We start from the raw sequence: 17,054 nt of genomic DNA on the forward strand, positions 1-17,054 counted from the left end.
AAATGCGTTGCTTTATAAACATCAACGAAATTCATCCCTTCCTTTCTGAACTCGTTACTAGAACCCTTATTTACTCTTATCATCCTCCACTTAGACTTCTGCAACCTGCTCTGCACAGGTCTCCCAATAAACAGTCTCTCTCCACTACAATCTAAAATTCAGCTGTGCAACATCTTTTGCAAAAGTTGCTACACTTGCTTAATCTCCTCTTCTCAAGTCTCAACATTGGCTCCCTAACCTTTTCGACATACAGTTCAAGCTCTTCTTATTCATCCATAAGAGCATCCACGCTGCAGCTCTACATTACTTTGCCTCTCTTCTCTCTCCCTATACCTTCCTTGTGAACTCCGCTCATCAGGTAAGTCACTTCTATGTTCTTCTACTCTACTGCCAATTCCAAACTCCGAGCTTTCCACCTGACTGCACCATATCCTTGGAGTAGACTGAGTTGGTACATCATGCTCCCTCTCTCGCCTTATTTAAATCCAGTCTAAAAACCCACATTTCTAGGCTACTTTTGAACCTTAACTCCTGATTATATCCTTATTAATTTTAACCATTTCCTTAATAAATTAAATTCCCAAAGTCTCTTATGCCCTGTATGTTTATCTTGTTTAGAAATAAGTTCTACTATACAAGGACTGTCTCATATGCTTTTTCACAGCACTATGTACTTCAAGTAGCACTAAGAAGTAGTAGTAGTTTAGGTGTATCAAACTGTAAAAGACAAAATTCTTCTGCTCTAGGCTCACTCTTCTGAAGAAGAAAGGAGACTAACAATTTTTTTGTACACAATTTTTGAATTGTGAGGTGTTTTGTTTTTTTTTTTTTTTTAGATATATGTGGCTGTGAGATATTTCTGGGCAAAGGAAGTAAAGGCTTACAGGCCAATTCAGAAAAACGCGTGGGAGAGCTGGCAAGGGCCCGCTCTCCCGGCACCGCACAGGCCACTCTCCTGGGCATGTGATTCAGGAGAGTGGCCTATGCAAATTAGGGCCTGTGGTAAAAGGAAGCACTAGGGACACTAGCGCGTCCCTAGCGCCTCCTTTTTGACAGGAGCGGCGGCTGTCAGCGGGTTTGACAGTTGATGTTCAATTTTGCCGGCGTCTGTTCTCAAACCCGCTGACAGCCACGGGTTCGGAAAATGGACGACGGCATAATTGGGCGACCTGCGGCCGATTTTTTTTTTTTTAAACTTTTGGGGCCTCTGCCTTAATGTCGCTATGATATTAAGTCGGAGGGTGCACAGAAAAGCAGTTTTTACTGCTTTTTCTGTGCACTTCCCTGGCGCCGGCAGGCGTTAATTTCTGAAAGTAAAATGTGCGGCTTGGCTGCACATTTTACTTTCTATATCATGCGGGAATAACTAATAGGGCCATCAACATGCATTTGGATGTTGCGAGCACTATTAGTTTCGGGGGGGGGGGGGGGGGTTTGGACGTGCGTTTTCATAGCGCTATTACCCCTTACTGAATAAGGGGTAAAGCTAGCGCATCAAAAATGCGCATCCAAATGCGGGTTAACAGTGCGCTCCACCTTAGCGCACTGTACTGTATCGGCCTGTATGAGGGGAGTTTTATTAACAAGAAAGAGTCAACCGGACTCTCCTCCAAGCCTTTACTTCCCTTCCCTTTCTGACTAGATTGGTTATTTCTTGTCTGCCCAATCTGGTGAATCCTCCCATGAATGCTTGGATATTAGTAAGCCTAATAATGAAGAATGATCTTCATTCCCTCTGATGGAATAATCACCTGGCAGATCAAGTGGGAAAGAGTTCTCTCTCTTAACTGAATTAGTTAGATCTGCAGATGCTACTCACATGGTAGAATACCTTTTGGTTGAAGCATATAGCATGTTGGGGAATTTTATCTGATGAAGGAGCCTTTTAATGGTTCAGCAAAGGACTGGTCTTTGAGAACTTCCAACACAGATGCTTTCAAGGGGGCATATCTGGCATACCCTTTATTTAATTAATTTAAATTTTTTTTTGCAAACTCTCAAAGCATCTCTTCGTGCTTTTATCATCAATGGACAATGGGGCCACAAATCATGAGGACAGCCCAGATGTGGCGTCAGCTGCTTCTGAAATGAGCACCTAATAGCGACTTTGGCACAGAGTATGTTTCTTGTCTGATAGCACAGGATGCTTCTGTGCTGAGCCCACTTTCTGCCTTGAGTGCGGCTTCTGTGCCAAACACATTTCCTTCAGCTCAGAGAGCCCTCCCAGGCTCAGACCTCTATACAGAACTTTCTCTCTTACCAGAGTGTGACTTCTGTGCTGGGTCCTTCACTGTTAATGCCCTCTCCTACCGGCTGCGGAGACTTCTGCATCAGCAGTTCAAGCTGTATAATAACGACTGCTGCCTGCAGCAGGACCAGCAGCACTTCTGGATCTAGCTTTCTCTTTTTTTGAGGCGCTATCAATCTTTGACGGATGCTTTCTTCAATGTGCCTCCTTCTCGATGTCCCTTGAGGAGGACTCACTCCGTATTGCTGAACGGCATCTTTCTCCTCCTGCTGTGAAAGGGGTTGGGGCACTTTTCTCATCTCTTCTGTCCTCCTTGTGTCTCTTTGGAGGGGTAGGGGAGGTAATCATTTTGAAGCTTCTGAACTTGCTTGCCCTCGGGGACATCTTAGTGCAGTTAGGCCAGTTCAGGACATGGTGGTCTGGTCCCAGACAATGGTGGCACTTTTGGGGGATGTCTGAGATGGACATTTAACACCTATAGAAGAACAGCTTGAACCCCTCTCCCCCCAGCAGATTGAAGAGGCGGCTTACTAAATCAAACTTTTTTTTTCTCTTTTTAAAAGGGGATGCCAAAATGAACTCAGAGGAACACACACTCTTCAGCAGCAACAGAAAACAAAACACAGAACAAACTGATTGCATGGATAAAAAATAGAGGGGACTCATGAGGTAGTGACTAAAAGGAAGTCCTGAGAGAACTACGGTAGCTGTGCCTTTGTAGTCAGATATCACCCATTTGCGCAGCTGATTCATCCAATGCTTGACGACTGAGAATTACACATTATTTGCAAACCTATAATAAAAACATCAGAGCAAGGGAAGATCAAATAGGATCAATGCCAGAAAAGGCTAAAAATCCAACCCCCTTCTTTGTTCTGTCATCATATGGATATATTGCCCATCCTAGCATGCAAAACCCTCCATACTGCTCCACCTTCTTTGTCAAGCTAAAATTTGAACGCACATCTTATGTTTTTTGTTTACTTCCAATGACAGACCAGCATCTCATCTAATACTACACCCTCAGGTTCCATACATATGCTCATGAAATCTTACAATACTGAACGCTGAGTCAATCAACATAACTGCCCAAGAATATTCCTTTTCATACTTCAAAATGCATAGAGAAGTATAAGACTTCTACAATGTTTGCGTTTTGATTTTAAATTTGGTCTACAGAATAGATCATCATAAACAATCATCTGAAAAGGACTCAGTTTAGAACAATCACTGGAGCTTAAGTATACACGAGCCATATGGCTCAGTAAATCAAACCATGGAAGAAACTAATGTCAGGCAACATTGGAAACTGCACATTTTCTTAAGTAACTAACCATCAAAGTGGAAAAAATGGTTGTGGTGGTTGAGCGGAGGTCTGCCCTCTGCTGGTGGGCCGGGTGCTTGGTTCTCATCCACATTTTCTCTCTGCTGCTCCTCTCGAATTCTGCTGTTATCAGCAATGTTAAGAGACATCCTGCAGGTGGGACATGAAGTGTCCTGTTCAAGCCAGGAGCGCAAACAGGAGCTGAAATGAAGAACAGATAAGAGAAACCAGTCTAGCAAGTACCAATACTCCAACATGTAAATTCAAATGTCTGTTTATTCTCAGTATCTACCTATGCACCACACTCTGGTGTGCGTTTAGGAGTACAACTGGGCCTTGCATTTCCTAGCATTCTGGACATGCAAATTTCTCCTGAGTGCATACGCGTGTCGATAACACCGTGTCTGTGCCACATGTTTAACTTCTCCTGTCTGGCTCCACTTACTTCAATCTTCACCCATGTTTATTAAGTCGGTTGTAATTCTGACTTTGTTGATTGTTGTTTATTTATTTATTATTGTTTATTTATTATTTGTAATAATGTTAATTTTAATCCTAAATCGTCTTCAGCTCTATAAGTTCTCAGCATTAGCTGTAATTTCTCATGATGTTAGACCTGTTATCTGTACCCTTTTGTTTGATATAATGTTTGATTGTTCGATGTAATTTCCAACTTTGGTTCTATGTAAACCGACGTGATATGTACCAGTACATGAACATCGGTTTATAAAAGCTTTTAAATAAATAAAATAAATATAGGCTCTCTTGTTTACTGACATTACTTTACATGTTTACTTATGAATATCAAAAATACATTGTAAGCCAAAGTAACTTCTAAAGAACACATTATTTTCAACTAGTCAAGCCAATAATTCAGCTCAGTTTTTTTTGGTTTTTTTTAATTATCCGAGGCTTTTCCTGATTATATAATAACGCTAGCTTTGGCATAGATGCATTAAGCTGCAATTTTTTTTTTGAGGGAGGGGTCCCACTGCAATAGTAGGGCTCCTCACCTTAAAAAACATTTTGGCTGTATGGTACATTCTTTTGTCTCGTGGTCAAACCACGAGACAAAAGAATGTGTCGAGTGGCCCTTTAATGCGATGGCAGCTCCAACCTCAAGGGACCACCATTGGGAAAAAAAAATAAATTACTGCGGCTCAAGAAAAGGTTGAGTGGAGATCAGGGCTGATGCCTAGCTCAACCTCCAAAAGTAAAAAATTACAAGAAATTGCCCATGCAGTGATGGCCTCTGCACCCACAAAGGAAATATCCAAGCATATGAGCTACAAGGAAGATGGGGCAAAGAAGAAGCACTATGGGCCGACCTACAAAAAGATGATGGGTCATCTGTTTTTATTGGAGTGGTTTACAGGCCTCCAAATCAAAAGGAAGAGCTTGACAGAGATCTGGTTGAAGACATCCAAAAGATGGGAAAGAAGGGAGAAGTGGTGATTGTTGGAGAATTTAATCTGCCGGATGTAGACTGGAGAATCCCTTCTGCAGAATCTAACAATAGTAGAGAGATAGTGGATGCCCTGCAAGGGGCTCTCTTCAAACAAATGGTAATGGAACCCACGAGGGAGGGAGCTATACTCGAGTTAGTGCTCACTAATGGAGATAATGTCTCTAATGTCTGGGTGGGTACCCACCTCAGCACCAGTGATCAAACGGTATGGTTTCATATCATAAATAGGATACGGAGAAGAAGCACGAAGACCCGAGTTTTGCAGTTCAAAAACATGGACTTTGATGAAATGGGGAAGTAGCTGGAGGAAGAACTAGAAGGCTGGGAGAACAAGAGAGATGTGGAACAATGGACCAAAAAAAAAGGAGCAATTACCAAGGCAACTAATCTATATGTTAGAAAAGTAAAGAAAAGCAAAAGAAAAATGAAACCTATCTGGTTCTCAAAGGAGGTGGCTGACAAAATAAAAGCTAAAAGAACAGCGTTCAAGAAATATAAAGGATCCCAAAGGGAGGAGCACAAAGAAGAATATCTGGTGGAACTGAGTAAGACGAAGAAAGTAATCAAGACGGCAAAAAGTCAAGCGGAAGAAAGGATAGCCAGAGAGGTAAAGCAAGGTGACAAAACATTTTTCAGATACATCAGAAAAAGGAGAAAAGTTCAAAGTGGTATAGTGAAATTGAAAGGTGAAAAAGATCAATACGTGGAAAGACGAAGAAATGGCAGAAATATTAAATGAATACTTCAGTTCGGTGTTCATTAAAGAGGACCCTGGAGAAGGACCGTCGCTAGTTAACAAGAAACTGGAGGGGAGTGGAATAGATTTAACTCCATTTACAGTAGAGAATGTATGGGAATAGCTAGGGAAACAAAGTGGACAAAGCCATGGGGCCTGATGAGGTTCATCCAAGGATACTGAAGGAGCTCAAAGATGTGCTGGCAGGTCCGCTGTGTGACCTTTTCAATAGATCCCTAGAAACGGGAATGTGTCGAGTGATTGGAGAAGAGCGGTGGTGGTCCCGCTTCACAAAAGTGGGAGCAGAGAGGAGGCTGGAAACTACAGGCCGGTTAGCCTCACCTCGATGGTGGGAAAAGTAATGAGGTCGCTGCTGAAATAAAGAATAGTGAACTATCTACAGTCGGAAGAATTGCTGGACCAGAGGCAGCATGGAGATTCACCAGGGGAAGGTCCTGTCAGACAAATCTGATTGACATTTTTGACTGGGTGACTAGGGAATTAGATCAAGGAAGAGCGTTCGATGTCATCTACTTGGATTTCAGCAAAGCTTTTGATACGGTACTGCACAGGCGGCTTGTGAATAAAATGAGAAGCTTAAGGAGTGAGTGCAGAGGTGGTGGCCTGGATTGCAAACTGGTTGACTGACAGAAGACAATGTGTGATGGTAAATGGAACTTACTCTGAAGAGAGAGCGGTGTTAAGTGGAGTGTTGCAAGGATCGATGATGGGATCGGTCCTGTTCAATATTTTTTGTGAGCGACATTGCGGACAGGATAGAAGGTAAGGTTTGTCTTTTTGCAGATGACACTAAGATCTGCAACAGAGTGGACACGCCGGAAGGAGTGGAGAGAATGAGACAGGATTTAAGGAAGCTGGAAGAATGGTCGAAGATATGGCAGCTGAGATTCAATGCCAAGAAGTGCAGAGTCATGAATATGGGGTGTGGAAATCCGAAAGAACTGTATTCGATGGGGGGGTGAAGGACTGATGTGCACGGAGCAGGAGAGAGACCTTGGGGTGATGGTGTCTAACGACCTGAAGTTGGCGAAACAATGTGACAAGTCGATAGCTAAAGCCAGAAGAATGCTGGGCTGCATAGAGAGAAGAATATAGAGTAAGAAAAGGGAAGTGATTATCGCCTTTGTATAGGTCCTTGGTGAGGCCTCACCTGGAGTACTGTGCTCAGTTCTGGAGACCGTATCTCCAATGGGACAGAGACAGGATGGAGGCGGTCCAGAGAAGGGCGACCAAAAAGTTGGATGGTCTTCATGAAATGACTTATGAGGAGAGACTAAGAATCTAAATATGTACACCCTGGAGGAAAGGAGGAGCAGGGGTGATATGATACAGACTTTCAGATACTTGAAAGGTTTTAATGATCCAAAGACAACGACAAACCTTTTCCGTTGGAAAAAAATCAAATCAGCAGAACCAGGGGTCACGATTTAAAACTCCGGGGAGGAAGACTCAGAACCAATGTCAGGAAGTATTTCTTCACGGAGAGGGTAGTGGATGCCTGGAACGCCCTTCCAGAGGAAGTGGTGAAAACCAAAACTGTGAAGGATTTCAAAGGGGCGTGGGATAAACACTGTGGATCCATAAAGTCTAGAGGATGTGAATGAAGGAAAGAGGCATAGGGGGGCTTGCGGGAACGACAGCTACTACCTGGTGATTAATACCCTTATTCAATAAACATACACACGGTTAATGTGACTCCAACATTGCTCTATGCTTCAACGGTAAGAGGAAATGTGTAAAAAAGGATTTGCATTCACAAAAAAACAGGGGAGTGGCTTGCTTGTTGTGGCGGTTACTACCCCAAACCAAATAAGCCTGATTCTTCACTTTCAATGCATATCCAGAGTAGCTCTCTGCTTCAATGGCAGGGGGGAATGAAGATAAAGGATTTACATTCAGAAAACAACCAACAAGGACTGAATTGCACAGGCTGGGTAAACAAATAAGCATGGGAGTGGCTTGCTTATTGCGGCGGTTACTACCCTAACCAATTAAGCTTGATACTTCACAGACGCAGCTCCATAACTGCTCTCTACATCAATGGTGGGGGTGGAAGGTATCTAGAACCAAAAAGTTACTAAAAAGGGCTAAGAGTAACAGATAAGTATAAGAAAAAAATAAGTGTGGAAGCTTGCTGGGCAGACTGGATGGACTGTTTGGTCTTCTTCTGCCAACATTTCTATGTTTCTATGAAAATCAACTCATTGGGGTTCAGGGGTCCCCACTCCCCCAACTCCCTTCCCCCCAAAAGGCGAGTCATAAAACTATGTCTGGTCCAGGCTTGGGCCCCCTTGTGCTCCCTGACCCCTAATCCCCCCCCCCCTCCTGCAGCCCCTGAACCTTACAAAGCTGCTTCTGGTCCCTTGCTAGGGTGCCCCTTGCAGACTGACAACTGGAGGGGTAAGTAACCTGCATAGTTTGAACTGAAAATTATTTGTGAATAGTCAATTTTTTCCATAAAAAATATCAGCAAATAATTCATCTTGTTCAGCTGAGTTATCTAGTAATGAAAAAGCCAGGTGGTTAAAAATTTGGGCTATCATTTTAAATAGTTGTCTCAGGCGATCAGCTGATTTGATTTTAACTAAAAAAAAAAAAGTTTCTTTGCAGAGATTATTTCATTAAGATAATGTTTACTAGCAGCCATCCATCTAATTTTGTTCTCTGTTTTATATTTGCGCCAAATGCACTCAAAATGGCTCATCTGTCTTTTTAAGGTTCATAAATCTGGGTGATACCATGCATTCAAAGAATGAGCATGAAAATTGTGTTGCATTAGAGTAGGTACTGAATTAATTGTATTGCTAAGAGTTGAGTTCCAGCAGTCAACTTGTTGATCAAGAGACAGGTCTTCAAAATCTAATCGAGAAAGTGTCAACTTTTGCTGTAAAAAGATTTAAGTCAATCTGACAGAGACCAGGGCTTCTAAATGCAAGATGTAAAAAAATTGAGCATTAAGACTAAACAATATCAGGGAATTATCGGATAAATGAAAGAGGAAACTGAGGCAATAAAAGAAATGGTACAGAAGAGAAAATAAGATCAAGGGTGTGTCCAGCATTCTGGGTAGGGCAGTAGACTCATTCAGTTAAACATAATTCCAATATCAATCAAAGGAAATTCACAGATGCAGGTAGGATTAACGAATGAAGTCACCTACAATAATCAGATTCTGATAATGGGTGCAAATTTCAGCTATAAGTTCCATGGTTTCTAATAGTTACAAGCAAGATGGGTCAGGTGGATTATATATTAAAAGAAATGTAAAAATGACATGCATGGGAGATTGGAGTAAGAAACAATCAATAAACTTTAGAGATCTAATTTCAAGTTTTTTGAAACATACATTTTTATGAAAGATAGTTGCCCCAGAATGACAGCTTCTGCATTTATTTAAAAATTATTAATCAGGTGAACATGACAAAGACAAAGAGGATCTCCAGGCTTCAGTGAAGTTTCAGTCAGGAATAAAATGACTGAAATAAGAAAGGACAATTACAAATACAAGCAAGAACATAAAAAAAAAAGGTCTAAATAACCAAAAGCAAAGCATTGCTAAACAATAAAAAACAAAGCAAAACGTAACACTCATTAAGAAAGGAAGAGTATAAGTTAAAACATGTAAAATAACTTAAATTAAGAACACAAATGAAAAAGAATAACTAAACAATATCAAGCTAACAGGCTAATACAACAGCTATTAAAACAAAAGAAATAATAAAATACAATACAGAATAAAATAATGGCAAAGCAAAACTATAAAATACAAGAAGTGAAATATAAGATAAAATAAAAAAATGAACTAAAAATAAAATAGCAATATGAGTAATAATAGCAATAAGAACTAAAATGTAATAAAATACAAACTAGAATAATATTAAACCAATTAGACAAATAGTGAACTGAATACACAGGTGAAGCTGAGAAAATAGCACAACTAACAAAAGTTAAAATTAGGCAATTAAACAAAAGAAATTAACTCCAAGAATATAGGTTCCTGAGAAAACATGCTTCTAATCATTCTAAACTCAAGAAAAAAAAGAAATAAAAGCATATAGTGGACACAATAGACACACAAGGAGCATGCTCCTTTGCACTCCTTTGTGCATGTGTTGCCACTGCTGAGAGTTTAGTTAGGGAGTCCCTGACATCAGTGGGGGTGGAGAAGCCAAGCATAGGTACAAGCAGAGAATCAGTGCAGTAGCTATAAGGGCAGAGTAGCAGATAACAGAGCATATTCAAACCTTTTGAAAACAAGGAGAAAGGTTGTTCTGAGTCAGGCAGGCAAAGAAGCATCAAAAAAAGTATTCTTGGCATTACCAAGAATAGATAAGGAAACAATTAATTATTAATGGCACTCTTATTTCTTAGAAGTGGTATACAAATTGCAATTGGATTAAATGTTATTTTATTTGCACAAAAAAATCTTGGAAAATGAACAAATACATTCAATTTTGCTTAATTATGTTACTACTGTCCTGTTTATCATCTATTGGAACATTGAATATTTCTGTTTAATTTCTCACACAGTTTTTTTTAAACTACTATTCTTTTTGGACATGGTTTTGTTATCTGCCTTGGTTAAATGTGCCATCCAGAGAAGTACCTATGCTAGCAAACTCTTTCATAAACTATTAAATATCATTTTTACTATATACGATGTTAATAGCTTGTAAGAGTAATTGTAAATTGTGTTCTGATAATGTATGGTCATGCATTGCAACTCTAATCTTTTTTGTCTTTTCATGAAATGACACATATGGTCTAAGGGAGAAAATGCTTTTTATAAGGTTTGGGCAACAAAATTTGTACAAAATTGTATTATGTTTGTACAATATAACACTTCACTGCAATTGCAGAGGGACTCTCTACATATGCCAAAAGGTCAGAACTACCAATATTGTTTGGTAATAGTGGTCAAAGACCTATCTAACACTGCTGCCACACTGACAAAAATATATTGCTCAAACAATACATTATTTACTCAGACATACCTATGTATTGAGAGTGATCAAAGAATTTCATAATAAGGTAATTGAAAATAAGATAAATAAGAATTTTCCATACTGGATCAAACTGAGGGTTCATCAAGCCCAGTATCCTAACAACAGTGGCCAATCCAGGTCTCAAGTACCTGGCAAGATCCTAAACCGTAAATAGATCCCATGCTGCTATCGCACATTGATTAGTAGTGGCTATTTCCTAAGTCTACTTGGTTAACAGTTTATGGACTTTTCCTGCAGGAATTTATCCAAGCCTTTTTTAAACTCAGCTATGCTAACTACCTTAATCACATCCTCTGGCAATGAATTCTAGAGCTTAATTGTGCGTGGAATGCAAAAGAATGTTCTCCGATTTGTTTTGAATGTGCTACTTACTAACTTCATTGAGTGTCCCTAGTCTTCATATTTTTTTGAAAGAGTAAATAACTGATTTACATTTACCTGTTCCATTCCACTCAAGATTTTACAGACTTCTATCATACCCCCCCCCCCTCAGCCACCTCTTCCAAAGCAAAAAAAAAAAAAGGTCAAGTTAAAAATCAGAATGTCTTATTTTCTTCTCAGCTGATGAGAAAGGGAGGGAGAGGATACAAAGTCTAGGACAAAAAGGACCTTGAATAAATTTTACTTTATAAAAAGTTAGCAGAGAGGTAGCGGCAGGCAGCAAGAAGTTGACAGTTAAATTATAAGGATTCTAATGTATTATACATTTTGGATGATAGTAAATTAATCATAGAAAACTATTCTATTAGGACAATTTAAATAAATAAAATTTAATTCCCCTCCCCCCCAAAAAAAGCAGCAAGAAACTGGAAATGGAGGGATACAATATCTGCAAAACCTAGCCTTTAACATACTTATGGAAGAAATGTCCGCAAGGCAGTTTGCGTGCAGACTGCATGGAATCCCAGCAGATGGCGCAATCATCATTATTAGTAGCTAGTTCTTCAGGTGTGGCAACGGCAAACCTTGAATAGAAAGATCAAATAAAAATCACCACGACACTGCAATTCAGCATTAATATCATGAATGCCAATCACTGAGCAAGGCTTACTATATGAAGGCTTTGTTTTTGACATAATACAAATAGGTTACTCAAGATAATTAACATGACAACAAAGAATCATGGATACTTGTTACTATTTTCTAAATGCTAGTAGATTGTACACAGTCATAATAAGATTTGAATAAAAAAAAGGAGACTCAGAAATAAGGCTGAGAAACAGGAAGACAATGTTTTGAAAAACCCAAGTCATACTTCGGTTCTGCTCCACATTTCATAGAGGTTCTCATGTACAGGTGTAGGGAGCCATCTTGAAAACTTCATGGGTTGGGGCCTTTTAAGTAAAATGTTAGCCTTTATATGAAAAGGAATATTTTCATTTTATTTCATTTAAACAGACTTATCTTAAAAATATATATATATTTTTTTGCCATGCAGTGCCAACCCCATGAGTTCTCACTACATACCTGGCTTCCATGTTTCCCACTACACGTAAATAGTTCTTATGACGACGTATTCTACGCTGAACTTCATGGAAGAGATAACGCAGCTGCATGAAAATCACCAGGCTAGCCATGGATAACCAAATATTACCAAACAACTAAAGGGAAATAAAGAAAAATTAGGACAAAAAATATAAACCCAGCCAATCAATAATAAATGAATATATAAACTAACCTTCCAGTGATTTGTTTGTACCTCAGTAGATAGAAATTTATACTTACCTGATAATTTCTTTACCTATCCTATCTCAGTCCAAAATGATTAGGTTTAATCCCTTATCCAGCTGATGGAGGCAGAGAACTTTTTTATTTTTTTTTTTTTTTTTTACTTGGAACATCATTACTACTACATCCATTGAGCACAGACTGGATTGAGCCAGAACTCCTCTCACAAAGCATACTGAAATCCTACAAACAAAGCCATATACTCTAAAGTGAAAATCAATTTCTTTCTTTAAGTAAATTTTCTCTGAAAATTTTGAAGACTAATTCTATCATTTTTTTTGTCTTTTTTTTTTTATTATTAAACATATCACTTCCTGGGTAGGTGTCTATACTGGTGTAGCAGAAATAAAGGAAAAGAAATGATTAGTTAATTATAAATTTCTTCTTCCTTTTCTTTCTACTACACAAATCCAGAATGATTGGGAAGTACCAAAGCCCAATTATTCTGGATGGGAGGATATTAAACCTGCTTTTAGAACACTTGCTTTATAAGCAGTGTCCTTTTCCGTTGAAAACATCCAATCTGTAATGTTATAAAAACAAATGTAAAGCAGATCATGTGGCTGCTTTACAAATCTTTGCAAGATGTACAGCTCCAACTTAAGCCCAAGAGGTTGACTGTACTCTAGCTGAATGGGCTCTGACTTCTATTAGAGCTGACTTGTTTTGGCCCATCTTGCTATGGATTTGGGTATCACCTAACCTTTTCATGTTCCTCCTGATAAAATGAACCATTTATGTGACTTTATGGGAAAAAAATTTGAGATTACTAAATATATCAGTAGAATTCTGCTTACTTCTGCAACACAATATTTTAAAAACTCAACTGGAACTGTTAACTGAGATGAAAAGCAAAGAACACTCCTGGTTAACAAGAAAGAGCTGGGTTAATTCTATCTGTATTGGAAGATAATTAAAAATGCAACTCTACAAGATGATGCCTGTCTGACCACACTCCAACTCATTTTTTACATCATCTAATTTTCCAAGGGAAGAAAGGAAATACATGGAAATCACAGAATCAACAGATCCGGCCTTGACCAAATACTCATTTCCAGAAAAGCCATCAACCGCAATTCAGAGGCCAGGAATTTGGAATGTTGACCCCATGAGTTCTGCAGCTAATATTCATTAAGGGAAATCTTTATTTTTTTTAAACTTTGACTGCCCATTGACCATTGTGGAGCAAGCCATTTTGGTGAAACATTTGTTTTTAGTGAAGGTGACTCATCATGATCCTTTTCAATTCCAGATCGATTGAGAGCAATTCATTAGGAGGCTCCAAATGAATGTATTTTATTTTTTAAAGTATATACTGTACATTTGATTCTTCTGTTGTGGCCCCCAAAACCACCTGGTCCAATTGAACCTATCATTCATACTTTTAAAGAATCAGTATTATAGGATACTTGAGCTTTGGAAGGAAGGAGACATGAATTGCTCTGCTTTCTTTACAGAAAGATCAATCTATTATCATTAAACCCGCTGATAAAGGCTAGGGGGGGGGAGGGGGAGGGAGAGATTATTATGAATCGTCAACATATTGATGAGATTTTCCAGCAGCTCTCCGGTACCCGCAGTTACAGACCCATCAATTTAAATCTCACAAAGATTGCAATTGGTTATCAAGCGAATTATGTACAGCACAGCTTAAACTGGCTTTTTGACACAAAGAATTTCAATTTTTAAATGTGAAATATTCACACATCATATGTTCTGTCTAAAGTTCACAAGACTTTAAATCACCTACCGTGCAGACCAGTTGTTTCAGCTAACGTTGTCTACCTACATTTAGAATACCACACTTTTTTTTTTTAAACATTTTGAGGTTAGTTGACATACATCAGAGCATCACAATGGTCACTATGGATGTACATGCACTTTACTCAAGCATTCCACAAGATGAAGCATTGGGTATCATTTCAAATTGCTTATCAAGTCAGGAACGACTCCATTCTGTGTCATCATCTTTTAATTTAATATTGAAGGAAAAGTTTTTCATATTTAAACAGCTTTATCTTCAAATCAAGAGCGCCATGATGGGTACCATAATGGTACATTCAATAGCTAATTTTTATGTTTGCTTTTGAAAGACATTTCTTCTTCATCTTTTGTTGAAAAAGTTGCATTATGGAAGAGATATATAGACAATGTTTTTATGTTATGGTCAAGCTCAGTTGTAGAATTAAACAGCTTTCACCATTGGCTTAATACATGCAATGAAAAACATTTGATTTACTTTATAGTTCAGTTTTGATGAGGATTAAAAACTTTTCATACTTCAGTATTTAGGAAATATACAGATCACAATACTTAATCTACATTATGATAGCTTTCATCCTCAGACTCTGTGATAATTTTTTTCTCAGTTTTTCCGAATTAAAAAAATTTGAACTTGGTCCACAAGATGGATGAATGAGAGGTCACATCGGTGAGAAGCTCCCAAATTTTTCCTTCTACTTCATTGGAGCATTAGAGAATGCTACACACCAAAAGGAAAGCGAGGGTATGGGGGAACAGACACGACCTCTACCCCGTTGGATTTAAATCAACCCCGGATAGGGAGTTTATTTGCGGCGGCATCGCCTTCAACTCCGGGAGAGCTTGTTGCTGAGGGGGCTGCTGGGGAGCGCGAGCAGCCCTCCTTGACTTTTGAAACATCCTTGAGCCCCGGATCTGAGCAGACCGGCACCTCCAGAACGTGACAAAGGAGGAGGATACATGGAGGCTGCAGACCCATCCAGGGAAACTCGAGGAGGGGAAGGAGCGGCCGAGCAAGGATTAACAGCTGAAGGACTTACCATCTCGGAGCAATTGCCTAAGGTACAGGCCCTGAGGGGTAATGGTGGTTCAGGACTGTGTCTTATGGATAGACTGGAAGTTCGGGCCTGGAAGTTGGTGCCAGGGTTACAATGGGAGGAGGTGGTGATGGGAAGGAAACCCCTAAGATTCAGAGAAGTATACTTCCAACTACAGAAATTTCCTTATCAACTATATGGAATGCATTGCAATCGTGGGAAAAAGCAATTATGAGTCTTACTAAAGAAGTGGTTGAAACAAAAAAATCAAGTTTTGATGAATGACACAAAAATTACCCAGCAGGATTTAAAATTGGAAAAAATGGAAGGCCATTTGAATGAAAGAGAGAAGATTCAAACTACCCAAATACAAACAGAAACTGTGATGAATAAGAGGCTGGAGAATATTGAAAACTCTTTAAGGGCACATAATTTAAGATGCCTGAATTTCCCTGTTTTGAGGAATATTGCCCAGATTGATTTATTTAGACTATATACATCATAAGTCTTAAAGATTCCAGAAGAGGTGAAACCAGTTGTGACGAAAGCTTACCTTCCAAATGCACTGATTAATCCTGAAAATATTGAACAAACATTGCCTGATCTATCCACTTTGCTTGAATCCTCTCAAGAAATGATTGTTGCACAGAGGTTAACATTGTTGGTCTCCTTTGCGTTCTTAATGGACAAAAATAATGTATTTAAGCACTATTTCAGGAATAATCAAGTAAAGTTCTTTGGTCATAAATTGTGGTGTTACCCAGATTTAGTTAAAACCACCCAAAATAGAATGAAATTATTCCTTAACATGAGAGCAGAAACATTGCAAAAAGGAGCCAAGTTTAAACTTTGTTTTCCTTGTAAATGTCATTATCCATCAAGAACAAAATGATATTTTTATAGAACCATTCCAGCTTAAGGCTTTCCTAGACTCTCACCCTCAAAATACCCCATTATAAAATATCGGATATGTAAAATTATAGATGATGTAACCTCCCAAAAATTCATCATATGCTTATTGTTTTTTTTGGAAATAATATCGCTCTGAGCTCTCCTGTATTTCTTTTATTTTTTATAAGAACAAGTAGAACAATTACCTATATTTGTATGTATTTGTAGGGATCCTTATATTACTTAATTGTACTTTCTCATTTCAAAGCAAGTATTCACTTGTAATATTATAACAAAAATTTGATTAAAAAAAAAATAAAAAAATTTGAACTTCCATTACAGCATTTAAAGAACATTCTATGATTATGTCCTTTGATGTTATACAGTCAGATTATCAAACATCTAAGGTCAGCAAAGCATATAAGAGGGCACTGTATTATCTTCGGGAACTTATTACAAGGACCTTCTTCAACTTGTTCTTCGGATGATGTTTCACTTGTGTTCTACGATACATTCTTGTTCCACACAAGTCCGAAAAACTTTTAAGAGACATTTAAATATTCTCCAGTTGCACTCTTGGTTTCATGATAAGAATATAAAAGAAATACTATGGTCTGCATTTTCTTTTTATTTAAGGAGATGACTTGAAGAAAATAAAATGTGGTTTAACAGGCATTACAAATGTGGAAGATGTCAGGCATGTGATGTAACCCTTTCCATCAAAGAATTTATTCATCCTGTCACTCATAAGACATATGTTTTACATCATTTCACTAATTGCTTTCAACATTTGTGATCTATGTGGTGCTTTGTCCTTGTCCTAAGATATATGTT

General features: G+C 38.6%; 1 protein-coding gene across 1 annotated transcript in view; it reads right to left on the reverse strand.

The window, feature by feature from the left end:
• AMFR (autocrine motility factor receptor) overlaps nucleotides 1-17,054 on the reverse strand; it is a 111,072-nt gene that overhangs the window by 37,291 nt on the left and 56,727 nt on the right. The window contains exons 7-9 of the mRNA XM_029608707.1: nucleotides 12,271-12,404; nucleotides 11,658-11,768; nucleotides 3,583-3,773 (exon numbers count right to left, since the gene is read on the reverse strand). Coding sequence (XP_029464567.1) covers nucleotides 3,583-3,773; nucleotides 11,658-11,768; nucleotides 12,271-12,404 — 436 coding nt within the window. The remainder of the gene's footprint in view (nucleotides 1-3,582; nucleotides 3,774-11,657; nucleotides 11,769-12,270; nucleotides 12,405-17,054) is intronic.

Source organism: Rhinatrema bivittatum, chromosome 7 (genome assembly GCF_901001135.1).
Source record: "Rhinatrema bivittatum chromosome 7, aRhiBiv1.1, whole genome shotgun sequence".
NCBI lineage: Eukaryota > Metazoa > Chordata > Amphibia > Gymnophiona > Rhinatrematidae > Rhinatrema > Rhinatrema bivittatum.